Below are 27,850 nucleotides of genomic sequence, written 5' to 3' on the forward strand. Positions count from 1 at the left end.
GGATATTAACCACCTATAGTTAATCATATTTCTCATTGGTAACCACTCTAATTATGTTATAACGTGATCACAAAGCTCGAAACAACTCTTTGTAACTGAAACAAATCTATAAATACAACCACAGTTAGTATTTCTCACCCTCATTTTGATATTCAATTACTACTCATATATCATTATACTCTTCCTGACTTAAGCATTAAAAAATATTTTGCTTACTCAGATTGATTTGTAAAGCTTGACAATCCTTCGGAGATCGGTCATCATTAGTAAGAACAATGATCAACTTATGTATTTATATAAACACTCCCTTTCCTTTTTTCCAAAATCCCCCATTCAAAATTTCCCTTGATATATTGCCATCTTGATTCAGAACCAATTCAAAGAATTATGTACCATATATGGCAGTTGTATACATTATTGTCAATACTATATGGCAGCTGTATACATTATTGTCAATACTAAATATCTAAATATTGTACAGTATATAAACATAGTAATGTATAACATGAAGGCTTTCTGATATCAGAAGAGTCAGCATTGGGCTGAAATGAACCCTCTGCAACCTTTTCTATAATATTGCTTCTATGCAGCATATATATACACTCAGTAATAGTGGCACATTTAAACTAACTTCAATTCTGGCTTGTCATACCATCATCTATTCTTCTGTCTTTATACTTGCCTCCTAAGAAACATCGTGATGATGATTTTCCAAAGGAACATGTACTTAAGAGATTAAAACAGTTATATTACGATGCCTCCCAAATCTTATAGTCTCTTCCCTCCAAAACTGAGGACCATTTTTGGGATCCACTGGGTGGTTCAAATTGACCAGGTCCAATCTTCATAGCAACTTTTTCATCTATCACAGCTGCATAAACATCCCTTTCTGCCTTGCAAATTTTAACCTTAAACAAAACAATTATCAAAGCTGCAAAGGTTAGTGTCCTAATAATGTCAATGTTTCTACGTTATCTAAATAACATCTTCAGACTTTTTATTAAGATATTAATAATAATATGTAAGGATGTATGTGATGCTTTTCAAGTTTTAACTCTCAGTAGTAAAGACATTGTCACGAAGAAAGCTCAGATGCATTGCAAGCAGAGATCTTCATTTACTTGTCCAACATTATTGCAATTGTCATCCATATTACTATGAGTAATTAGTTAACTCTGTTAGCATAAGTTCATAACCAAAACATGTTTTCTGATAGAACTCCATCATTGTAGTGTAAATTCGGAAGTGATGTAGTAGAAGCACGCTTAACAGGGAATAGAAACTTCAGATAGTGAGGATACTGTGAGAAAGAGGTGTGCAATGAGGATTTGGGCTGCAATAAACCAGCTAAAGTGGCAACCACGAGGGAAAAGTTAGGAGCAAAGCAAGGAATTAAAGAAGGTAAAGAGAGGAAAGTGCTGGAGAGTTATTTGGAAATTAAGGTTTTGAAACAGCTAACACCATAGCTATTATTGTCATTCTATATTTTCCTTTTCCGGTTGAAAGAATTAAGCATTACTTTGCCTCAGTTTCTGGTATCTGTTAATTTCAGTGCAGTGGCTGTCAGTACATAATGCAATGATAGATTTTCAGTTTCTATGACTTAGTTATTTCAAGGAAAAAGCTCCTCGTCATTCACCCCAGAAAATATCCACTTAAACAATTGTATGCAGTCTATAAGAGAATGTTCTGATACTCACTGTACTCCTGCATTGGATCTTGTTCCGCTTCCTGATAGAGAGAAGTGTCGATATTTCAGTTTTATAGTGAGAAAAAAGATGGTCAAAGAACACTGATGGAGTTCCTGGGTGAGTAAGAGTGTAAGCATATCCTTGCATTTCTTTTCCACTGGGAAATCTCCAATGACCCTTCACAAAAGAAAATATGAAAGAAAATTTAAGATAGTTTATATTTTTAGTATAACAAATAAGTACAACCAAAATATGAAAGAAACTTTATGATAGTGTGTAGTGTGTCTTTGAGGAGATTCAGAGGGAAATGCCTTAATTTGAAAACGTCCAATCTTACTAGTGGAGTAATTCATAATAATAGGTGCAGTCAATGATAATGAATTATTTCTATCAAAAATTAACCTTGAAAAAATCTTTAACAATACCAGAATACTTTTGAAAGGGGAAGTTCGAACCTGGGTAGAACCAGTATCATGATTTTCTATAAAAGTAACAGCACGAGATGGCCACCACCCAAGAACACCAGGGGGCTTTCCTTTCTGATCTGACAGGCGCCAGTATTCACATCTTTCCAAAGCCTATATGGAGAAGAATTTAAACAAAATATCACCAAAATTAAATAATATACATAGGCCCTGCTGAGATGGTAAAGAAGTTGACAGCATGCACTTTTCTGATCATCTTTTGAAGCATCCTTACAAGAGATGAGTCTCGGTTCAAACTTCAAAAACAAATTAAGAGCCCAAAGCAAAGTTGTTGGCATCAGAAGAACAGTCACATATATTTCCAAAATGAAGATATCTTATGTTGTGCTTAGTTATTAGCAAGAGAGCCTTATGAAAAGTTTAATTATTCATATTTATAATACAATACATATAGTCAAGTCACAATATAATTATCTCCCATATGAACATCTATTAAATCTCACCTATGGCAGCAAGCAGCTTTTTTACAATGAGATTCGTTCACTAGAAGCATTATCACTGTTACAGTACAATAATTTAAAACAAAAAAGAAGCTAAAGAAACATAATAGTTTACTGCCTTCAGACACAAAAATTGCAAAACAAATTTCAACAAGAGAATGAAATTCGTAATATTTCAAAACAGATAAATGACTTAGTAAAATTTTCAACTCCTCCAAGAGCTGTGTCCGGTAGATCCAGAAAATCTTATGCATGAAATAATTAAAATTATTGTAGCTGAAAGTTGGAACAATCAACTTGAGTGCTTACGGAGTGAAGAATCCCTTTGGTTGTAACATCAAATGCACCAGCAGTACCACCAGTAGCATTGATCCAGTCCACGATCCTCTGCCTATGGGCATCTTGATTATGATCCATTTCACCATATGTATAACTAAGAGAATCCCAATACTCTCCAACAGCAAAGTATGGTTCAGTTGCTTCCAGGTAGTCCTTTACATAACCACCCCAAAATCCTCTGACAAAGTCGAGGCGCCACCCATCATACCCAATTTCTTCCCTGAAAAGTAAACAGTATTAGAAAAAAAAACTACAATTCTTGTAATACTTCAAAGCAAAGAAAGAAAGGGGAGGGGGGAGGAAAACAAGTTATTAACAAAGCATTGCCGAAACACAGTATTTGTTGAAATTATAGAGAATAGGAATTAAGGTAGAGAGTGAAGAAATAAAAGGTACAATGAATCATATTCTCTAACATTTTCTATACGGATAAAAAACACAAATTACTTACCCTTATTTATATTCATATACTAGACTCCTATGTCCACTTAAAATAGATATCAAATCATGAAATACTCAAATCACGGGATTTTGACAAAAGTGGGGCAAATTTTGCCCTTTATTACCAAAATGGGATCGCTTTTTAAAATTGGGAAAGTAGTGTCAACGTGGCACGATTTCGTTGTCAATGTGACACAACTTTAGTTCAAAGTGATTAGACAGAAGTCGTGCCACGTTGGCACAACTTTCCCAACTTTAAAAAGCAACCCAATTTTGGTAATAAGGGGCAACAATTACCCCAGTTTCGTCAAAAACCCTCAAATCACTCTAAGAGATCATCTATTATACTTTAAATGCTCTTTAAATAGAACAATATTATGAGATAATTTCTAGATGTTCTAATAGTTTACAAGAAGAAGAAAAAAGTAAATAATTATGAATGTAGGAAGAAAGGAAAGAATCAACTGAGTTTCGCGGACCGCAAGATAAAAGGCTGGTTATCAATCCCAACCTAAGTTGTGGTACATAGAGACCTACCTGAAAACTGCTTTCATGGTTGGCAAGATGGCCATTACATTGAAGATTATAGATACTAGATAAATAATCCATAATCTATGGTATACACATATAAATGGTGTGAAAAATATCCAAAATTAAAAATCTTTTCATAATATTCATTATTAATAATCAAAAAGGCGTAACATACTTCCATGATAACTTGAGCTGTATTGTAAGATCCAAGTTTTCTTTAGAGATAAATTTTAAAATAGATACAGAATAAAAGTCTATAAATAAGTTAAAAATATCCATCCTTTATTTCATTAGAAATTCTACCTCTCTAATACTCCATTCTCTCTAAAGTCTATAGAATTTTGAAATTTGAAATGATCTGTTTTATAAACAAATTATATCACTGAGGAGGTGGCAGCTGGTGGATAAAGATAGACCAATCATAATATTGATCCTCATAAGTTATTATTTTCCATAATTGGTTCAACCCATTCTCTTCTTTTCTTGGGGTTTGGAAAGGAAAGCTTATAGTGGTGGTCTGATTAAGGGAATATTGTCAATGTAGGATTTAAGTTTATGGAAGTACAATCGGGTTTCAGCAGTCATAAGAGGAGGTTTTGCTAGTAAGCATGTTCCCTCCAGGTAAAGGGAGTTAATTATGGCATCTATGCAATATGATATAGATATGTGGATTTTATAGTGATTAAAATGGGATGTAAGTTAAAATGTGATATTATAAGCATGCGTATAATTTTAAGAATTTCAAACTATGAGTATAAAAAAAGCAGATAATATAAACCTTAATTGAAACTTAGTTGGTATAAATGTTGTAATAGAAATTTTGAATACAGTGTTGGTGATATTTATATTTCTAGGTTGATATCGCTCAAGCAATGCCTAAGCGATAAGTCATCATTGTATGCACTACTCAATGTCTCCCAAGAACCAACATGTATGCTCAACCGGCAGAGCATATTGCTCAAGTTATGGCTTGAGGCTTGAGCGAAGGAGACGTTGAAGCAATTCTCTCTTTTGGAACAAGTGACTCTCTAGCAATGAGAGGTTGCTCAATCGGTGTATGGGGTTCTGGAATATGTGAGATCACGCAACTACATAATATTGATCAAGCATTGAGAAGGTGGTGTGCTTGATGTTTCTAAAACTAATTGGATTTTACAACTCTCTTATGGAGACGACCGCTAAGGTGAAGGGAGACGGCTCAAGCAAGAGAGATTGTTTTAGTTCTCTCTCCTCTAGAGCTGGTATCACTCAAGAGAAGTCTTCCTTTGTATAAGGAAGCAAGGTCGCACAAATGAGATGAGCTCACTCAAGCAATGTGCCTCTAGTGATGAAATATTGTCATGTTGATCTATACAAGTGTGTTTTGCGTATATATATGAGGTGCGTATATATATATGAGGTTGATGGTGACAAGATGCATGCACATACATACATACATATATATATATATATGCAAGTGTATGATATACTTGGTATTGTATATTGTAATGTGTTCATATGAAGGCCCTTTATGATTGTGTTAGGACCCTTTATGGGTGTGTTGTGGCCATTTTATGGGTGTGTGATGAGAGTACCTAAGATGGTATCGTGGTGAGAATTAAAGGAAGTTTGTGCATCAGGATATTACGAAGTATATTCAACAAACCACCTTGACATAGGAAGTTGAGGATGGATTTCCAAGATGCTTCTGATGGAATAGATGTTAGTCTATGGTGGAATATGCATAATACTAGTCTTCTGAAAGGAATCGAGTGTGACAAATTACTCTAATCATTGAGATATAATTGAGGATTCTTGTATTATTGGCCTTATTATGGGGTTCTCTAGTATGATTGATGTGACTAATATATGTATGTGTTGTGTAACATATATCATGTTGTATGGTTGTGTGTGTCTGTAGTTTTGGGAACCGAGTTTCAATGGTTTGTATATTATATATAGATATATTATTGGATAGATATCTTAACTACATACGTACATTCATTAAGATATACATACATACATATATATATATATACATACATATATATATATACATACATATATATATACATACATATATATACACATACATATATATACACATACATATATATACACATACATATATATACACATACATATATATACACATACATATATATACACATACATATATATACATACATATATATATATATAGTATAGCTATATTAAATGGGGCGTTTTATAAGCTATAATTAACAATCAGATAAATGAGAGCATTGGAAAGTTAAAAGAAAAATAGGATATGATAGGGGAAAACCAATAGGGGTTTGACAAAAATAGAGTGGAATGTCAAGAACTATGAATTATGGAAAATCACTCCACAAAAACAAAAATGTCTTGAATGGTACATGTTATAGTTAGGTAGCAGCAGCTAATGAAGGCCCTGCTACTTTAATTTTTGAAGTTCAGCTTAGCCAGAAAATGAATGGGCATGGCGGGAAATGGTGTTAGAGGAGTAAAATTGGGGGTTTGACCAGTAAGGAATAGCAGGATATCCTCAGATATGGCTGCTATTTCATCACAATTGTGTCTGACATTCACAGAATGCAAAAATAGTGCACTACTGGGACACACATCGACATAACTAATAATGTCCAACATATAAGATTCATACACATGCATACATAATAGATAGCAAGTTGTTTTGAAAAGGCGAATATATCTTTCGTTGAAAGAAATAATTCATCTTTTGGGAATTTTTTGTAAATAGACTTTGCTAACTTTAGAAAATGATAACTCTTAATACTTTTCTGTGAGGTTCTTTAGGAAGAAGGAGAAATGTATTTAGTCCATGAAATTATTGAGTCTGTGAGGAAATGTCAAAGGGTAAAGTCAAGAAATTAAGATACAAAAAAAAAACTTGACGCTACAGCTTGAATACAAAATAAGGACGGGAGTCATTCATTGTTGAATGTCTGAGATAAACTAATACACCATAAAAGTGTGTTGGTGATAAGACAACTTAAGTCAAGCACACATGAATTCATAAATGAAACTAGATCATTGTGTAATTGGTTAAGACACATTCTGGAGTCTAAAAACAGCTTCCAAGAGGAAAGATTATAACCATTCTAGAAGACAGTTAGATCTCAAGCATAACTATTTCAGAAATTTAACTAATAATGCATTAAGAAACAAAACTGGCTGGCTATATTCTCACCTGATTAAACATTCTGTGGACACTACATGCAAAAGGAATTGAAAATTAGGATCTAGAATGCAAACCTCAACCACAATAACCATTCTTTGAGATCCTTTCTCACAAATTCCTGCGAGTGATCAATGTTTGGAGCAGCATGAAAATTGTCTCCGCTACTCTTATTGCCCCTCCCCTGCATGGCAAAAAGATTATATATTATGCATATCAGATTCGCCCAGAAAGATAACTGCATCATTGTCCTACATACTGACAACAAAAGGAACTTCCAAATACTTCATTGTTGTCCAATCTTGTTTATCATGAAATACTTGGCATATTCGGCGGGTTTCCAACTAAAAAATGTGGCATGCATGAAGATTAGCTTCACATGATGTACATGAACCTTTGATTCATATAATTTAGTCATTAAACTTATCTATTAATTCTTAAAAAACAACCAATTCTCAAGGTACAAAAAAATCCTGAATGCTCCTGTTCAAAAGATGGGGTAGAGAAAAAGAAAGTAATACCATCACACCAGAAAACAATTCTCCAAAATCAAGGTTGCTAAATTATGATAATCCATTTCATGATTTCTTGCAAAGTGAGAACTTTCAATACACCAGAAGTACCAACTTTATGACTTTACATAAAAAACAATTCTAGGGGCTGCAGATAGAAACATCAAAACTAATAACAATCTAGAATTACTGGAGTTTCATATTTGTAAGAACACAAATATGATATAAACTATTAACAAAGTGTCTCCTCCCACAAAATCAATCGATGTTAATGTTGAAGCAATTTCATCAATGTAAATAATATAAACCATTCATTTTTGCAAGATTATCCACTCTACAAATGATTGATAATTATTCTAGCGTAGTCTTGTGAACATAAAGTTATTTTGTTATCAATTAATGAAATATGCAAACAACCACAAATCAATATAAGATAATCACAGTAATTTGGAATGAACCATACAATGATATGCTTATATAATTAGAAAAAGAAAAATAAAAAACTATTACACTTCAATCAATAAGTTTCAAATGTACAGCACTTCCTGAGAAATGGTAAATAAAGCACGCAATACATCTTTCCTGAAAGAACGTTACGAGTTTTGATATCAATTATTAATTTTTCTCAATCCTAGGATAGAACTTTGACTAATGGAAAAAAGTATGACTGAAAGACATTTTTCTGCGACCCACAAAAGAAACTAGCTATGTTGCTGAGAATATAGAAAAATGTCGAAAATAGATAAGATCTATCCAGTTCCTATAGGATGATTACCAATACTGAGTAAAGAGTAAAGAAAAGAAAGTAAACATCCAAAACCCTCATAAACCTGAAAATGTGGATCATCTGCTACAATTGCACGATCATCCCAGTCGAGACGACCTCCAAATAAGTTCCAAATACCATTCTGATTCTTATAGTGAGCACAGCGGTGATTTAAAACAACATCTCCAAGCACTTTGATTCCAACTTCATGAAAACTTTTCACCACATCCTTCAGTTGATCAACAGTTCCATATCTGAAATATTAAATAAAAACATAACAGTTCATGTCAAAGTTCCTTTTCACGGATATCACAATTATTTTACATTCTTTTTTCTTGTCATGCAATGCATAAATCAGAACATAGAATGTTGCCTTCTGCTTGAGTCAATCAGTAAGTATAATATTCGAAGGTACAGCATATTGCATATCCTTTTGAGGGTAAACAACACGCATAAGAGCGGGCTCTCAGCATAAATATTTAAAGGTAACAGGCGTCTAAAACTATGAAACGATTAGCCCTTTAAAAGAATTTTAATCAAGTACCTCGAATTTAAATTATATAAATCCTTTGGCATATATCCTTCAGGAGAAACAGACTCTGTCGGTGGTGGTAACCATATCACAGTAACGCCAAATGATGCCAGTTCTGCAGCTTTCTCTTTAAGCTCCATGTACCATCTTCCAGATTTATGAGATTCCCAATTAAACCCTTGGCATAGTATTTCATACCCAGTGCCTGTTCCGGAGGATACTTGTGGTGGCAATTCAGGAAATATTACTGTCTTGGATTCAACAGCAGTCTCAGATTCCGTAATAGTTTCCTCTGAGAAAGTTGGAACTGAATTTCTAAAGATACTGTAGGCCTCAGCAGCTAGCTTTTCAATTTCTTGAAGAATGGTTTCTTGTGCTTCTTTGGATTTTGTCTTTCGATTCTTCTCAGAGGAAATATCTGTCACCAAATGCCTTATTTCACTGATTATTTCATCGGTAAATGCAGATATCGATTCCTCTTCACCTGCCTCTTCAGTGACTTCAGTTACTTCCCTCTGTACACCTTCAAATTGGTTCTCCCTGTTGTCAATAATTAAGCTACTAGATCTTGGGAGAGGGATATAAAAGTCATCTCCCATATCATTTATCCAAGCACCATCATTTAGCTTCAAAACAAAAAGAAATCCAGAAAGTTCTTCTCCCAAAGAGAGTTGTACTGAACTTCCCACTCCATTGTCTCTTGACTGCAGAAGAAGATGGACAAGTAAATACATCATAAAACACAATGGCATGGAGCTACAGTACCACGTTCTGACTGACAAACCAAATTTCTAAGTTTTCCAAGAGAAAGAAGAAAACATTGGGGAAAGGGAATAACTAAAATAAAACTTTAGAATAGAAGGATTATCACATAAACTTGCATCGGTATTTAGAAGAACTTCAGTAAAATACAAGAATGGGGTAGAGGATAAAATGCACTGGGTTGCATAAATTATTTAGACATAAAACTTTAAAGATTAAGTGGATTAAATAGTTAAAACAGTTACTTATAAGTTAAGACAACTTAAAAAAATAGAACATGGTTTTGACTTATGAAAACATCCAACATAACTAGGACAATAACACAAGATTAATCCTTGTGACACGGCATACGGTCTTAATTTTGTTGATCTAATAAGAACGGTTAGAAATCCAAATGTGAGTTTGAATCTCACGTTGAGTAGAAATGAGAGAGTTGAATAACATATAATGAAAAAAATTCATAAATCCATTGTCTTAAGGTTTTGGGTAGGAGGTGATATTAGGTCTCTTATATGGGTTGCCTTACAGCTCACTAATGTTGGATCTCCTCGGTGTTTCCCTTCGAAAGACCCAACAATTACATTATGAGATTTATTTACTAATTTTTTTTAAAATGATGGGAAAATCAGGTTTAAAATCCTATCAAATTATTTACATACAGAAACATCTTCCTTGAATATGCCAAAAAATACAATAGCATTACCATTGGAGCAATAGTATTCAAAAATATATTTCATAAACCAAAAAAGTACTAAAACATTAAAAAAATAAAAGACAAATAGTCAGAAGAACTCTACCTGTAATTTAGTTCTCAAAGCTCTGTCCTTAAATGCTATTGTTTCTGGTGGATGAGGAGTAGGTGGAATTTCCCACCACCTCAAATCATCCCTACAAACCCCCCAATGAAGGAGAATATCTCCAGGTATATCTGTTTCTAAATATAAATTATTCTTAGCTGTTTCAGAACACTTCCTAATGGAGACACTGATAGAGTTATTGACACTAATTTCCTTGGTAATAGGCAGCTCTACATAGAAACCTTCTAGTTGACTATTTTCCACTTTTGTATTTCTGGATCCAGTGTTGCCATCTTGAACTTTGTCATGTGTTGCATCTGACTTGAGCAGAATGTTAGATATCTGCCCCAAGGCCCCTAGGAAAGTAAAAATCATGAAATGTGTCTCAGTTTAAGCTACCCAAAATAATTGTGTGAAGACACAACTAAAAGGATTAAAAAATAAAAACTGAAAAAAGAAAGGGGATCCCCATCACATTATAAGATCAAATTATGATCATTTCAACATTAAGTAGATAACTGCCTCATTAATGCCAATTTTGTCAGCACAAATATTAAATACAAGATGACATTAGAATATATCCAAGTTTCACTCTTCAGACAATAAAATATTCTTATTTTCCACTACATTATTGTGGAATACAAAATTGAAAAACATACCAAATGGCAAACATTTTCTATTTTCTTTGTTGCAATATTGTTAATGGTTTTTCTCTCTATTGTTCATCATATATATATAATCACCTTCAGAAAAATTTCCTCATTTCTAGAAGTTCAAGGTATCATAGAATTATGATTATTTGACACATCACACAAACAGGAACCAGTTGGAACTACTGGCAATAATGTATCATAGAATTATGATTATTTGACACTTCAAAAGCCATGAACTAGTACCAATTTCAGATGAGACAAAATAGAATAAACTTAAGCATAAAATATCACAATATATATTATTTCAAAATACCTGGCCACAAACTAAAACCCTTTTTAGGTCCAATTATATTAGCATCCTCCTTAAGGTAATTAACCAGAGGAACCTTGAAATCTCTTCCTTTGTATTGATACCATGCACCAGTTTCCTCATCCTGCAATGCATCAACAAGAGCACCAAAATAGTAAAGAGAGAATAAGTACTGAAAGAGAGTAGGGTAGTTTTATAAAAAGGTTCTTTATGTCAACCACGTATTCAACATTATGATCTAACATCTCCAACTGTTAGCTGTAAAAAATACAAACCTTGAGAACAAAATTAATTGCTGAAATATCATTGTTGGGTTTAAGATCGATCTTGACTTCATGTAAAGCATCTCCTTCAGCAGACGACAATGATTTCTGCATAGGTGTTTCTATTGCATAGTCCTGAAATTTTCACTATACACTCAAACTTCTGCATGGCAATAATAAACAAGGACCATATGAGAGGACATGAAGCCATGGTCTACCTTAATAGGAATAGATCCAGGTGGTATCATATCCCGAGGAGGTTGATCCCATTCACTGCAGAATTAAGCTTAAACCATAATCATATATCTTCATCGAATCATTAGCATTAAGATTTAGCTCTTACCATGATGCAAAATACAAAGCACAATCACCCCATATCTCAAAATAAAAATGAAAGCTAATTCAAACACCTTATTTGGCATGCCGTACCTTCCAACATCATCCACACGGGAAACTCCCCAATGAAGAATCCATTTCCCTGTTAGATTGCAAGCCACTGTAAGCTCCCAATTTCCCAAATCTTTGCCATGATCCAATCTTACAAAGATCTTTCCCTCCACCTGCAGATTCCGTTACAATCAACCAACATAAAAATCCCATCAATGCCAAACACCACACTACGTCTATTAAATGACAAATGAAAAAGGAAAAGGCCTTTTATGTTTTAAGTACTGGTGATTCTCTTTTCTTCCTTGCATAGACAAGTATGAAACTATTTGATACTTTAACAGTATTACCATTCTGTTTGATTGCTCAGAAAACAAGGGAAAACAAAAGAATTCGTGACGATCACAAAAAAATTAACATATCAACAAGCTGATCCAAACTTTTCCACTTGGAACAAAAATGGTACCAAACAAAACTCTAACACCCTTCAACTACTCCACTATTTCCTCAGAAAAAATTCACAATTTCTCTTCTGGGTATTCCACAAACTCTCTCTACAAACCAAACACCACTCTAAAAAAAAGTGAGAAGACAAAAGAGAGACCAGTTCAGTTCGGTTGATGGGGAAACTCCGGTCGAACAAGACATCAGAAGACTGAAGAGACTCAAGGGTATCAGTGTTTGTGGCAAAAGACTCAAACTTTGGAGTGTGGAACCTGTGGGGTTTGCAAGAGGCATAGTTATAGGTACAGTTGTTGTTGGAGTTGAAGAGGGTGAGGGTGGAGGAAGAAGTGAGAGAGAACAGCTTTGGCCTGGAACTGTGAATGGAGGGTTCTCTTTCTCTGTTGACGCAGTGATTGAAGCTAAAGAGAGGGTCGAAGGAAAGGGTGGTGTAGATGCTCATGGTAGGGTGGTTCCTTTTGCAAGGAAATGGTAATGAAGAAGAAGAGGTTGCAGACAAGTGATGAATGAATTAAGCAAGTTTGTCTGTGTTTGTTGGATTGCACCAACTAGGAGGTGTGGACAGAAATGTTTTTTAGAATTTAAGAATTATTATTACAAACTATCTCACGTGTTCTTTCAATAATTTTCCCTCTTGGGATGGATGAGATCGATTTCTTTTCTTCTTTTCTCAGCAAAGGAAACAACTACATAACCAAACACCTCACTTATTATTTTAATTCGTTAGAATTACTTTTAATGCTTTTTCTTATTTACAGTGTTTTCTTTCTAATTCAAAGAAGAATTGTTACATACATAGTTAATCATATTTAAATAATTATTGTAAAAAATCATAAACTTATTGTAAATAATAATTCGTGATTAGAAAAAATATAAGTTTATTTTATCGTTTTAGTTCATGAATTATTTTCTCAACAAACAATATTAATTTTCGAAAAAATATCTGAAAAAAGTTATGCATTAAATATAAACTAGTTTTCCGCTTTCACATAAATGTTATGTATGATAAGTTTATTTTTTTCTTAATTTTTAAAAACAAATATCTTAAAAGTTATATTAGCAATTATTTGTGATTAAGTGACACTATTTTATATATTAAGAGACATAATTATCAAAGTGAATATATATTATATAAAAGAAACTAAATTGTATGTTTAGTTTTACTTTTCTTAGTTTTTTTATAAAATTGACCAGCTTAAGAATAATGTTTATTTTTCTTAATTGAATACTTTATCTTTTAAAAAATCAACATAATTCTTTGTATTCTTTATATAGTCAGAGCGAGTCAAAATTATTTTATCTTGTTAAAATTAAGAATGTTAGAGTATCCATTTTCTAAATGTACCTTTTTGATTGCTAGTATTATTTTTTCTCAAATTAAAAACTCAGGTTTTTTAAGAAAGTGTGATAATTTTAAAGACTAATTATTAAAATGGATAAAATTTAAAAAATTAATAAAATAAATAAATTATATATCAAATCTTAATTAATATAAAAATCATGTCAAAATAATATAGAATCTAATAATTATATTAAAGTCAGTTCAAATATACTAAAATCATATTAAATTAGAATAACTTACTCATTTCAATAATTCTTTTAAATTTTATTTATTTTAATAATTAATCTATAAAATTACTTGATTTAAAAACCTAAAAACTCAATTAGGTTCCTATGGATCAATTTTTCTCAACAATTTGTCATTTCTCTACTATCATTTAAGAGCACTACACATGGAAGTTGTTTGCTTTATAATTGAAACACTTTTTGTCTTTAGTTTTCAATTTTTCCATCATCACCTTTCACTCTCTATCTAAACAAGGTTTTGGTTTTTACTTTACCTTTTAAACTTACACTTTTTAACACCAATTCAAGTTTTCATATTCAAGTACTAGCATCAAACTTTCATGTAATTTTTTATTTGTTGAAGATTCTCCCTTTAATAAGCACCGCATTTTATCCTTCACCTTTAAGCTTAGCTTCATTGCCACATGCCTCACCACTTGACACGTATATATGGTTTAAACAGTGTATATTGAAATTTCAGAAACCTATTTTAAAAAAATTAATAATATGTAATCAAATTGAAAAGTTGTAATAAATATATGAATCAACTAATTTTTAAGTTTTAAAAAAATAATTGTAAATAAAAATTATAAAAGGGTTTGTTTTTAAGCATCATTACCATATACACTTGCTCTGCTTCTATTCGTGTAGAAACATACTCCTGTTGACTTCGTTGCTTTGGGCAAAATTAAGAAACCTTTTTCGTGTATGGAAATGAACAAAACAAGAGTGAGAACTGTTATTTGTCACGATCTCTATATGGATATATTATTGAAGATCCAAAATCAAGATGATAAAGTGTTTAGAATGGAATGGAATGAAATAGAAAGTTCAAATGCTCCTTTCTAAGCATCTTGTTTGCAAAGTAAATGCCCTTTTTTCAGAAGGGGCACAAAGTGACGACCCAATTTTAAGCTTAGGGTAAAGATACTAGTGAGACAAATGAAGACATTAGTGATTGTTTGCTTATAGGTGTTTATTTTTCAGTGTAAAAAGTGGGACAAAATCTATGTAGCACAGACACTGATACGGACACTGATACGACACAGACACGGAATTACGTAAAATTTATAAAATATAAGACAGGGGACACAAATCTATATATTATATAATTATGAATTATATAAATTGACAATAAAGATTTATGTGCACAAGTATGTTCTAGACTATTTTTTGGAAGAGCAAGATGTTTTTCATGATTGGTTCACAAGGATTTGTTTCTTATTTTTATAATTATAATAACAATTTATACAATAAAGTTTGAATTTTTAGAAAATTAATGTATTTTTTTTAAAAAAAATTGTGTTAGAATTGTCAGAAATCTAACAAATACTTTTTGAATTGAACACTTTATAAATATCATACGAGTGTCGTATCAAACACTGAGACGCCATTTAAGAGGAGTGTCCGAGGAGATTATAGTACTCTTTGGATCAACTTATTTGCAAGGAATGGGAGTTGCGGATTTGTCCGATAGCACTTCCAAGACTTTCTTATAGAGTTGTGATTTGTCCGAAGCACTTCCAAGACTTTCTTATAGAGTTGTGAAAAAAAGAATGTTCTGCATACCCGAAAATATTACAATGTATCTGTTTTTTTTTTTTATATAGATGAACGAAAAATATATTTATTAAGAAAAAGTTAAACCGTCGTGAGCATTTGTGCTAGTAATCTAGTGTTATTTGCGTTTAAATAATCTTAAAAATAAGATACCACAATTATTGTTTCAATGCATGTACGTAAAGTAACCATTTATTAGATCAATTGTTTCAAGTAAAGCTGATAATAATTGCTTGTTTGACTAAAAACATTATCCCTTTTGATGCTGGTGTTTATCATCTGACACAAAAACAAATTTATGAGATAACTATAACAAAATAGCCTTTCCTTTCAATGGTGTATTGTTGAAAGTTTTGAGGAAAGAGAGAACAAATGAAACAAAAATATATTAGTTTTGTCCACCAGAAATGACTTTATGTGAGGCCAACGTCTAGAAATTACATGGCTAACGAAATCATTTTAATTACCAAAATTTTTATTTAAGTTTTATAATTAAAAATTTATAATATTTTATTTTTAGTATGTAGAATTATAAGTCCATTCGATTTATTCTTTAGCAAAGGTTGATTTTAGATTAAATATGAACAACTTTAACTTAATTTTTTTTAAATGTTGAATACAATAATTACATGTATTGTTAATAATGATTTAGAATTATATTAAGTCATACTTTTAGTAGAGGATGATCTTTTATATACTTTTTAAAGAAAATATAGACTAATATTTTTTTTTAATTTATCATGATATAAATAGAATTCAAATAAAAAATTAGATGTGATTTCCTATTTTAGAAATAATCCAAATTGAATTTTGATTAAAGATATAAAAGGGCCTAGTATATAAAAAATTATTCATACATAAATGTTTGTTCTTACTATCAACATTTTATACCAAAATATTTTTTTAAATATATTCATTCATCAAATTTTATATTCAGTTTGTAATTTTAGCAATATATATATATATATATATATATATATATATATATAAAGAAAAGAGATTCATTCCCTTAAAGTATAAAGAATTAATCTTAATCTAGTTTTTTTTTAATTTTAATTTAGCAGCTCAGATTAATAACAATAGTTCACTACGAAGAATAACAACTTTTTAGAATATGTGCCCCATAAAAAATCTCTTTATTTTCTTATTAATGAAGGTTATAAATAAATAAATAAAAGACACTAAACCATAAAAAAAAGTTCAAAGTGTACAATTATCACTCCTTATAATTAACACATATAATAGCTATAAAAAAAATAAACGCAAATAGAAAAAATGGAAGGTTAAATAATGAATAAGCATATAAAACAATTTCCCCTCCTCTTTCTCTATAGTTTTTTCTTTCTGTCTTTCTTTATTATCTTAACAAATAATTAAATTCATTTTAGTATTGAGTTACAGTTTTATAATTAACCATTCAAATCAAACTACATATATAAATCACATATTTTATGAATTAAGAAAACTAATTTTACGTAGACAACAAGGGCAATAATAAAACCTAAAAACATAAAAAATATTTTTTTTCTCCTAAAAATCCTAAAGTGACCATGCTGTCTACATTCATCACATTTGTTTTTTCTTTCCATTGATGACTTGTGAAGTTATATAATATTTGAAACTCAATCTTATATCTACCATTTTTATATATGTGGATTTCAAAAATGGGATGTGACTCTTCACTTAGTTGTTCCAATATGAAATGTTGATATTTTTTTTATATTTGACTCTAAAAGAGACAACAAGTTGTCAACAACATTAAAATTGGGTTGTATATCAATTCCTGACTTATAAACTTGGATAAATTAAAATAATAAACTTATGTTGTATCCCATTTCAATTCCAAACATTCAACATGCAATTATATATATATATATATATAATAATATATATATAATATATATAGTATAATATAAGAAGAAAATAAATAATTAAATTGTCACACATTCCTACAAAATACAACTTAATTAATGTTACACTCACTATCCAGTTATAATTATAAATTAATAAAAACTTATAACACGTTATCAAAATTTGTCATTTTTTAAAAAAATTGTTGAGTAACTGAAAATTTGTTATTTTTGTAAAAGAATTGTTGAATAACTAATGATAATGATGTGGTACCAGGGTTATGTCGGTCTTCCTCAACCATATGAAGTATGTATGTGTATGATACAAATCAATACCACCCGATGCATTCCTCCACACAAGCAAATGCATAATCAGCCTCTATTAGACTCATACATGGGTGGTTTGTAAAGTACAAGCATATGTCATCTATACTGTCATGCATCCACCTTCCAACACAGTCAAAGGTCGATGAATGGTTTGTTCGTACCCATATTGCTACAAGATATGCTTTAACAAATGCAAATGTCTACAAGTACCCAGTCAAGTGTACTTAGAGAACATTGATATCCATTCAAACGATTTAGTGCGATAGTGTTCTTCATAAAGGTGTCCAATTGACCCTAGTATAGGTCAAGCCATCAAGTTGCATCACATAATGCCAAACAATGCAAACATGGCATCAATTAGACATCGTTTGGCCTGAGAATGGTCCTTTTATGATTGGGATTCAAATCCCTATGACCAATGTTTGGGAGATGCTTATATATCCAAGTCTTTTACAATTTAAAAATAATATAAAAAATGTAACTTTCACAAACCATTAATTTATTTATTTGTAAAAAATGACATAACCAACCAACTACTTAGTTTAAAAAAAGTTGTCGCGTACAAGCTACACATAATTAGTGCAATAACTCCTTAGTAATATTTTTCACACATTAACAAATCACTAGAAAGGTCCAAGTATGACATACTAACTAATGTCACACTTTTCATAAAAAAATATTGTACATCCTACAAAATACAACATATATGCCCTTACATGAGAATCTCATCCACAGTGTCACAAGATTCCTAAGAAAACCTCATGGAGTCAACTTAGTTTGACATGTGCACCATGACATAAACTCGTTTTTGTTGAGGCATCACTTACTTTTGCACTTAGCAACTCAACCAACACTATTGTAGTTTTTGTAATGTCCAACTTGATTTGCGTATAGAAGTTTCCCAAAATTAACAAAATGAGCACATCATCAAGGATGGGCAGAAAATCTAATTGTGCCAAATTGTGTACATTTTTACACTGCTTTGGTACGTTAAAAACCCATCTATTTAAATCTAGTTTTTAGTTTGATACATATATTTTATAACTTTTCCATATCAGACTTCCATTTTGTTTATACATATTTTAAAAATTAAAAAATCCAAATTTCCAATCTAAATTCCATTTAGTTTTTAATCACAATGGATAATATTAGTACACTAAGAAAAGTGAAGAAAAACTCATTGAAAGCGTGTTTTCGATTGGGACCATGATCTATGGCTATGATTATGTCCCTTCTTCTTCTCATTCCCCCGTTTTCCTCTACAACTCCAGTTTCGTGGCCATTAGAATTAAAGACAAAAGTTTTACTTATCTGTAGTTGAATTCTTCATCTTCCATTATTGTCTCCATTCTCAACTACTTACCCTAATTTTTTTGGCTATACCTTTCTTAAAAAAAAATAATAAATCATTACCTTTGTTCATCACTTTTTATAAAAAAATAATACTTATATAAATTATTATCTTATATTTGTGTTTAGAATGTGTTCTACTTTTGAAACCATGCGTTTTACTTTTACTGTAATTCTGTCTTAGTTTTATTAAATTATAAATTTTTTAATACTTATATAATATTATTTTTTTAGATATTATTATATTAATAGTATGTTAATTTTTTTTATAAAATATATATTTGGATTTTTTTTTAAATATGATTTTAAATTTATTAAAATTTAAATTACTTATATAAAAAATATGGATTTTAATTTAAAATTTGATGCAAATATTTGGATTTGGATTGAATTTTTCAAAATCCAATCCATGACCATCCTTGATCAAGGATGATGGGGTAATCTCACAAATAAAAAGGTAAAATTGGTTGTCTAATCTGTGCCACCTCTTGATGAAGACAAAGAATAACTCTTTGTCAATCGTCACATAATTGATGTTGTCGACCTACAATAACCCATAATTAAACACCAAAGACTACAATCCAAAATTTGTTTAACTTATGACCATGTGAGATCAACTTTAATTTTCCACAAATGTACAAAAAATTGCAGACATTAATTAATACAAAGAAAATATTTTCTTACCACATAATCAACATGACAATTAACTAACTTTTTGTTTTTTAGCTCACCGTCCCATATTCCTCTCGGTAATATGATTAATGTAGCTCACTAGGAGGGATTTATCCACTCCACCAAGAATTCATTCTTAATGATCAAGTCATTCTTCATGTACATCCATTACATCAACACCACCAATATCAACGACACAATCTCTCCTACAAATTTATGTTATAGGTCTTTATTTACCATCGACTTGAGAGACCACCTTTTGTCCAAACTATATATGTCTAAATTAAAATAAATATTGTTTCAAACAAATTATAAAAAAAATCAGACAAGTTACTTTTCAAAGTTGACATACATTTGGATTGTGTAATTTGAAATGTATTTAATTGATGCAACGAGGGTTTATAAAACACGTGGAAGTAACATAGGTATAAAGAACCCTTTGAAGTAACAAGAGTTTACAAAACCCTCCAAGTAAGAGGGTTTTACAAAACCCCTAGAGGTAATGAGTGTTTACAAAATCGTCGAAAAATAATTCATCTTCTAGGAGTTACTCAAAATTGTCGAAAATCCGTCAATGACACTAGATCTTTTAAGAAAAAACAAACTGTGAGTAACGCACTTAACATGAGTTAAAACCGCCAAAACCGCTAAATATAACTCCTGTTATAAATATTTTTTCTTGTAGTGATGTATACATATTTAAAATTTCATAAAAAAATATACATTTTCAACATATATATTCAAATAAATAAATAAATAAATAATCTAGAATGATATTAATTGAAATCAAAGATTTTTTATAAAATATTTGTTCTAAAAATAGATTAAGCATGGTGAAAATTAGTTATCTTAAAATTAAATCCTACTATAATTATGAATATTAATAATTATTAAATTTGTAGATTTATGTTTTTTTACTATTTATGTAAGTTATATTTATAATTAAAAAACAAATATTACGCAAATATTGTACGTTTATAGCAAAATGTATATACCATTCAACATCTAAACTTATAGACATGATACAATAATTTGTAATTTGGCTCCAGAAAAAAAATAGTTTTTACATTTTAGAACTAATTTTTTTAATGTAGTCACAAAATTAGTAAATTTGAATAAAAGAAATATTTACAAATGAATAAATTGTATTTTGAAAATGAAATTTAAAAACTGTATTCATATTTTATTTTTCTATTTCTTAATTTGTTTTTATTGAAATATTATTTTAATTTAAAAATGAGTTGAATCCACTTACCCTAATATGCTCTATGCTTTTTTAGAGATTACATTTATTTCAATTCATTCATTAGGTGGTAAATAAAAGAAAATCATTTTAAAAGTGAATTAGAGATGATGAGTGGGTCATAAATAATATATAGAATTATTTATAATAGGAAGGTGTAGGAGTTCATTATCAAGTTTTAATCACGAGCCAACTAATTTAATTTTGAGCTTAAGTTATCTAAAGAGATTTTGGGACACTTTTATTTATATTCAAGAGGAAATTACTAAATAATTTGAAATTGAATCTTAAATTGTCAACTAGAGAATAATAATTAAACCAAAATAGATTTTATTTAATCTGATAAAAGCATGTTCTGATAATCCTAATCATTAATAAAATTGATAAATAATCAAATATTTATGTAATAAAATTGGTAAATAATCAAATATTTATGTAATAAAATTTTGTATTTTATTTTTAAAAAGAAATTGGTAGAAAGAAAAATGCATGATTGTGTATGCAGTTTACACGTAGTACAAGCTGAACAACTCGCGAAATGACAACCAGAAAAAAAAGAAAGAAAAAGAATCACGAATATGCTCCCAGCTAGCTCAAATTTTGTCCCGATTCTCGAGGCAACTCTTCCTCTTCTTCTAAATTAACGCTCACCGTTCCATCTTCCCATCCAACGGCTCCCCTTCATTCTCTCCCTCCCCAATATTAGGGTTTCCTTTTCTTCATCTTCCAACACTTCCCACATTTTTCCCTCTTCTTCTCTCTTTCAGTTTTCTCACAAGAATCATGGTGAAAGGTCCAGGTCTCTACACTGACATCGGCAAGAGAACTCGAGGTAACCGTTTTTTTCCCTTTCGCATCATTCATTGAATTCGGTTTTCATTTCTCTCACTTTTTTCCAATCTTTATGCACTAATCTGCGTGAATATCTCACTTGTGCCGATGATTGCTACTCAGATCTTCTGTTCAAGGATTATCAGAATGACCACAAGTTCACCATCACCACTCAGACTTCTACTGGAGTGGTAATTTTGTTTATTTGTCTTTGTAGTAATTTTATTGTTTAAACTTGATGGAAAATGTACTGGTTTTGTTTTCATAAATTGGTTACACTTTTTAAGTTTCATTGCTTTTCGTACATTTCATTGGAACCGTGTCTGCCGTCGCACTTACAATGTTAGTTCGAAGTTTTGCTGATTGTTCTGTTTGATTATTTTGCAACAACAGACAATAATTTGAAAATGATTCCAGAAACTAGTGGAAGCGGTTTTGTTTGAGATTATTTTTTGAGCTTGAATTCTGGATTTAATAGTTTGTTGTAATAGCTTAGGTCTCGTTGCACTGATGATTTCGCTGGCTTTATATATTCAGGAAATTACTTCAACTGGAGTCAGGAAGGGTGAGTTATATTTGGCCGATATCAGCACTAAGCTGAAGAACAAGAACATCACATCTGATATCAAAGTGGACACTAACTCAAGTGTAAGTTGAAATTTATTGGTGAGATAGATTTAAATGACATTCCTAGCCATTTCTCTTAGACCTGTCGGATGTAATAAAAGGGTTCTTTAATTGTAGATGGACAATATTTTAGACCTTTTGATTTATAACTGGTTAATCACTTTACTTATTATATTACTGATTTGCAGATTTGTTGGTTGAGTAATTTGTGTTGATGACTTTATAATTGAATTGACTATTGTACACTCAGAGTCTCGTGCAACAAAATCTGATGAGTAGATAGTTAAAGACACATGATACATTTCTCATCTGACTGAATACTTTTCAGCTACGTACAACCATTACGGTGGACGAACCCGCACCTGGACTCAAGGCAATTTTTAGCTTTATTTTTCCTGATCAGAAATCTGGCAAGGTAAAATATTTTCCTATGCCCTATCTTGTAAATTATTACTGCATTATAGGTTTTATGTTTTCTTATATTCACTTAATCTATGTAATAGAAATATTTCCTGTTTTCCTGAATAAGCCATTTGCTGAATTATCCATGGTTTAATAGGTGGAACTCCAGTACCTGCACGAGTATGCTGGAATCAGCACCAGCATTGGATTGACAGCAAATCCTATTGTTAACTTCTCTGGTGTGGTTGGAAATAATTTGGTAGCTGTGGGGACAGATCTTTCATTTGATACTGCCTCCGGCAACTTTACCAAATACAATGCTGGGCTGAATATTACTCATGCTGACCTCATTGCATCTCTAACTCTGTAAGTAGTTATCCCAAGGCCACCAATTTTAAAGAGGGTTATCTATATATTGTTATTCATTCTTGAATTGATCTCATGATTTTTCTATTCCTTTTTCTTAATGTAGAAATGATAAAGGTGATACCCTTAATGCCTCATATTATCACATTGTAAGCCCGTTGACTAACACTGCCGTTGGCGCGGAGCTTTCACATAACTTTTCTAGCAATGAGAATTCACTCACCATTGGTACACAGCATGCTCTGGACCCTTTAACGCACTTGAAAGCTCGGGTGAACAATTATGGTTTGGCTAGTGCTCTGATTCAGCATGACTGGAATCCAAGAACTCGTTTCTCTCTTGTGGGGGAGGTGGATACTGGGGCCATCGGAAAGAGTGCAAAGGTTGGTCTCGCTGTCGCCTTGAAACCTTAGGTATAGGCTTCGCTTCTTGTTGTGGAGATAATAAGTTATTGTAGGGTTTCGCTTTCCCAATGAACCTTTGGTCCTTCATTTTGGAGCTATATCAATCTCTTGATATATTGGTGGGTGTACAATCAATAAGCACAAACAAAACTTCAAGTTGTACTTAATAGATCCACCCAAATTTTATTGATTTAGGGACACCTTTGCGTAATTTTTTTGAGCATGGAAGGTGATTAATTTCAAAAAGATTTGGGGTGTGTACATCAAAGGTCTGATTTTTTGGCTGGTACGTGTTTGGTAATATTGAGTTTTCAGTTTTAATCTTGTTATAAGTTTGATTTTCTCCAACCTTTTAAGGGGTGTGAAAGCGCACAAGGAAATGGTTACTAAAAACTGGCAAAGTAGTGCCGTTCATCTGGTGGAGTGGAGTGATGGCTTCGCATTTTTATAGCTTTTAATATTTTTAAGTTATTATAATATAATTTCCATTTATATATTATTAATATTGTTTAATTACTGTTTTGATTATGAAGTAGTTGAACCTGATACATGGTGTGTATACAATTTTAATATTGAAGTACTACCTGAGAATGCTAAAGTGAAATAACCTTAACGTAAGAGAGTTCAAGTTGTAAAAATATTAAGTTTTTTATTTTTATAAGAGATAATAAATATTTGAAACTTTTTGTTCTTTTAAGATTTTTTAAGATCACTGTTACGAAATATTTTAAAAGTGAAAAAGGCATATTACAAAAGTTTACGAATTTTTTCCTGCAGTAGTACAGATCCGCGTTCCCCCCACCCCCACCCAAAGGACTCATGTGCCTTTTATTTTAGTTCCCCCTTGTATACCACTCTTTCCTATATCAGGTGGGAATTCATTCGGTCACTGAAATTCGATTTTCGTTGCTAAATTCTGAGAGATTTTTCAGTTTTATAGGTGGTAATTTATCCCTGCACCATATCAATTACAACATACATGCATTCAATCAGGTGTAAATAAAAATCACTCATGTGCCTTTTATTTAGAAATATATTGGATTTTGATATCTGGAACACATTTTTGAATTCCGGAAATTTTTATCCAAAATACATTTTTAATTTTGTGTTCCAGATTTTTTTTGTCCAGAATATATATTTTTATTTTTTAATATTTATTATTTTGGATTTTCAAATCTTGAATAGGATAGTTTTGGAATTTTGTAAAACCGATAGGGTGCATTTTGACATGGTGCACGAAGAAATTGCCTTTATAGGTAGAGGGGATAGAAGCTGCAGTTTTCTATGTGGCCTGATTCAAATTAGAAGCTCTGCAGTTTTTTCTTTACTGTAGTCATCAAAAGCATAATGACAGAATTCATTTGTGCAGCCAACAATTTCAAAACTTGATTGACACGGTCATGCTCATGGAAAACTTTTTGAGTGCAAAAGAGTATTGGGACTTGTGGAGAATGGGATTCTTGCAGCGCTTTACCCGATTGCACCTTGATATTTCTGCTTTAAAGAATTCCATATGCTCTTCGATGTATCCTTTGTTAATGGTAGTCTTCAAGATCGAATAATATAATACTTTAAATAGATAATTCTTTACTCTTAGGCTTTCTTTGGATTATGGAGTGTAAATGAGAGAGTGAATTTGAGATGATTTGAAGAGAAAGTGTAAAGAAAGTTCAAGTATTTGGATTAAGGTAAAGAGAGGGGAAAGTGCAGGGAAAGTTTATAAAAGTTTGTGAGTGATATGATAGATGTGATTGAAATTATATTTTTTTTATTTGATAAAAATGTAACTTTACACATTTGCCCTTATATTTAAAAATTGATAAAAAAAATTATTTTGATTGATTATTTGTGAATTATATTTTTTTTAAATTAAAATTATTTTTTGGCAATTGAAACATTATTTTCGATATCGTGTTCGAGCTAACTTCGAAAAATTATAAATTATATACATTTTTTGGATCATATTTATGATTGATAAACATTATTGAGAACAAAGTTGTAATTGTGAATTATTTATTTTTCAATTATAGTTGTATGTAATTAAAAGATTATTTTTAATATGGAACAAATTATTTATGATAATGTATTGGATGTATAATTCGATAAAGGACTTTTTTTAAGAAATAAATATTAATGTGTATTAATGCAGCATTTTAGTTTATTAAAGCAAAATTCATTGATAAATTTTGTGCATAATAATAATGATTCAAAAAATCATATGAATGATACAATGAAATATGTTTCATTCAAAATAGTCATGGAAGTTCTTAATTTGTTTAGGAATTCGTGTCATAAATAAGATTACAAATTCGAAAAGAAAAACACATATGCATAATAAAATACAACCAAATTTTTACGTAGTTTAGGGATTTGTAGTCATTATCTTGACCAGCTTTCTCATTCTTCGCTCAAGAGGCAGGCTAAAGAGTTGTTTTACCGCATTAGGATGACCACACAAGAAGTCGTAACATTTATCCAACAAATCTTCATTCTGTATGTTCATCTCCACTAACATTTCCTAGATATCAGATTCAGAGTACTGGAAAGTCGATGTACGACGAAGTGTGCGCGTGTGTTCACGAAATATGGAGTTTCGTTCTTCTTCTGCAACAACATGGCGTCTGTTATATAGAAGATTTTCTTCCGTAGCATTAGCCACTCGCTGTGATGACAAAGCGACAACCTCAGATGAAATGGCTTGTCGCTCAGCAATATGACATAACCTATCTGACTGATCACTACCCCTGCCAAGGATATCAGTTAATCCTTCAAACCTTGTGTTAAGCCTTTCCAGTTGCAGATCAATGGCGTCCACCATAGGGGCTTTTCTTTTTGAGCCTCTAGAAGAAGAAGTACCACCGGATGGCTGGGATGACTGAGGTGGCACCAATGGGGGTGTCAAATTAGGGTCAGGGCTGTATGAATCAACATTAGGATTAACTGAGCAAGGAGTTTCACATTGAGTAGCATCTAATCCTGGCTCCTCTGGGATATCCTCCATATTATGATCATTAAGATCTACATTAAAATGATGAGACTGAGTTCGACTTGAGGACTGCAATGTTGTTCTTCCACCGTGGCCGGTAGCATGATCAAGCCCCAATAAGTCTTCCATCAACTTGTAGTGCCTGATGGGATTAACACGCCATTTTGCGGCTGAGGGCTTTGCCTGTTCATTAATGAAAAGAAATACACTTATAATCATAATTACTGGTTAATGTATGCGATAAGTGAACATCAAGTTGAATACGTTACCTTTATCAACGAATCCCACACTTCATCCTCGGCCTCGAAAATTTTCGTGCTTGGATTCCAAGCAAAACCACTCAGTCCACTAAATAGATCATGGATCTTACACCATTTGTCCTTAAGGCTTTTCTGCCTGTTCTTCACATTATTTTTTGTAATCCCTACCAATCCACTCTGATGTAAGGATTTAACAATGTTTGTGTAACCCTGCGTCGTCCAACTACCATCAATGCGGTTACCCATAGATGCCTCATCGATCATGGCATTCAACAGTCGAAAATCCATGTTGGTAGTCCATTTTTTGTGTTCACAGACAACTGCAGATGACTCTGAAGCAATACCCTTCCCGTAATCCATGATAAAACCTAATAAAAAAGGTTAAACTTTTGCAATAACATAAATAGTTTCATACGTAAATATTAATAAAGGTGGAATGTCAACATTAAACCATGAAATTGTTCTTACAACAATATAAATATAAGTTCACGGATGTTACATAAAATTAATTATTACAATAACCTGTCCACATTTCATTCACTATAGTATCCCTAATTTGTGACCCGAGCCTGTAGTCATCCTCACAAGTTTGCGAGTGTGACACATCTATATCTCCTTGCATCAACTCACGGTCAACTTCTTCCAACAAAGAGTCATCATTATCCACCCCGCGAAGAAAGTTATGAAGAATACAACATGCTAAAACAATATCGGTCATAGTGTCCACAGAGTAATGAGGCTTTGTTCCGCTAGCGATAATTGGAAATCGCTTTTTGAGGACACCAAATGTTCTTTCGATAACATTTCTTAGTGAGGAATGACGATGATTAAACAACTCACGGGCATTTTGTGGACCTCTT

The 27,850-nt window shown here is 31.5% G+C and overlaps 2 protein-coding genes across 2 annotated transcripts; one reads left to right on the top strand and one right to left on the bottom strand.

Annotated features, from left to right (window-relative positions):
* Window positions 1–365: 365 nt before the first annotated feature.
* LOC137806612 (alpha-amylase 3, chloroplastic) lies at window positions 366–13,234 on the bottom strand. Its single transcript, XM_068606824.1, has 13 exons — window positions 12,689–13,234; window positions 12,127–12,257; window positions 11,916–11,970; window positions 11,710–11,832; window positions 11,438–11,558; window positions 10,472–10,827; window positions 8,925–9,616; window positions 8,445–8,634; window positions 7,180–7,286; window positions 2,926–3,175; window positions 2,147–2,269; window positions 1,701–1,868; window positions 366–908 (listed from the first exon to the last, which is right to left on the bottom strand). The coding sequence occupies exons 1-13, from the start codon at window positions 12,986–12,988 to the stop codon at window positions 750–752; spliced, it is 2,775 nt and encodes a 924-aa protein (XP_068462925.1). The 5' UTR covers window positions 12,989–13,234; the 3' UTR covers window positions 366–749.
* An 8,522-nt stretch (window positions 13,235–21,756) lies between these two features.
* On the top strand, window positions 21,757–23,955 carry LOC137806618 (mitochondrial outer membrane protein porin of 36 kDa-like). Its single transcript, XM_068606830.1, has 6 exons — window positions 21,757–21,946; window positions 22,069–22,136; window positions 22,483–22,593; window positions 22,901–22,987; window positions 23,132–23,340; window positions 23,447–23,955. The coding sequence occupies exons 1-6, from the start codon at window positions 21,898–21,900 to the stop codon at window positions 23,751–23,753; spliced, it is 831 nt and encodes a 276-aa protein (XP_068462931.1). The 5' UTR covers window positions 21,757–21,897; the 3' UTR covers window positions 23,754–23,955.
* Window positions 23,956–27,850: the final 3,895 nt, after the last annotated feature.

The sequence above is a fragment of the Phaseolus vulgaris genome, chromosome 3 (genome assembly GCF_000499845.2).
Source record: "Phaseolus vulgaris cultivar G19833 chromosome 3, P. vulgaris v2.0, whole genome shotgun sequence".
In the NCBI taxonomy this organism is placed as follows: Eukaryota; Viridiplantae; Streptophyta; class Magnoliopsida; order Fabales; family Fabaceae; genus Phaseolus; species Phaseolus vulgaris.

Coding starts and splice junctions, on each gene's coding strand:
- LOC137806618 (XM_068606830.1), top strand. CDS start 21,898: ATGGTGAAAGGTCCAGGTCTCTACACTGACATCGGCAAGAGAACTCGA. Junction 21,947..22,068: donor CATCGGCAAGAGAACTCGAG/GTAACCGTTTTT, acceptor ATTGCTACTCAG/ATCTTCTGTTCAAGGATTAT. Junction 22,137..22,482: donor CTCAGACTTCTACTGGAGTG/GTAATTTTGTTT, acceptor TTATATATTCAG/GAAATTACTTCAACTGGAGT.
- LOC137806612 (XM_068606824.1), bottom strand. CDS start 12,988: ATGAGCATCTACACCACCCTTTCCTTCGACCCTCTCTTTAGCTTCAAT. Junction 11,971..12,126: donor CGTGTGGATGATGTTGGAAG/GTACGGCATGCC, acceptor TTAATTCTGCAG/TGAATGGGATCAACCTCCTC. Junction 3,176..7,179: donor GAATGGTTATTGTGGTTGAG/GTTTGCATTCTA, acceptor TTTACTTTTCAG/GGAAGAAATTGGGTATGATG.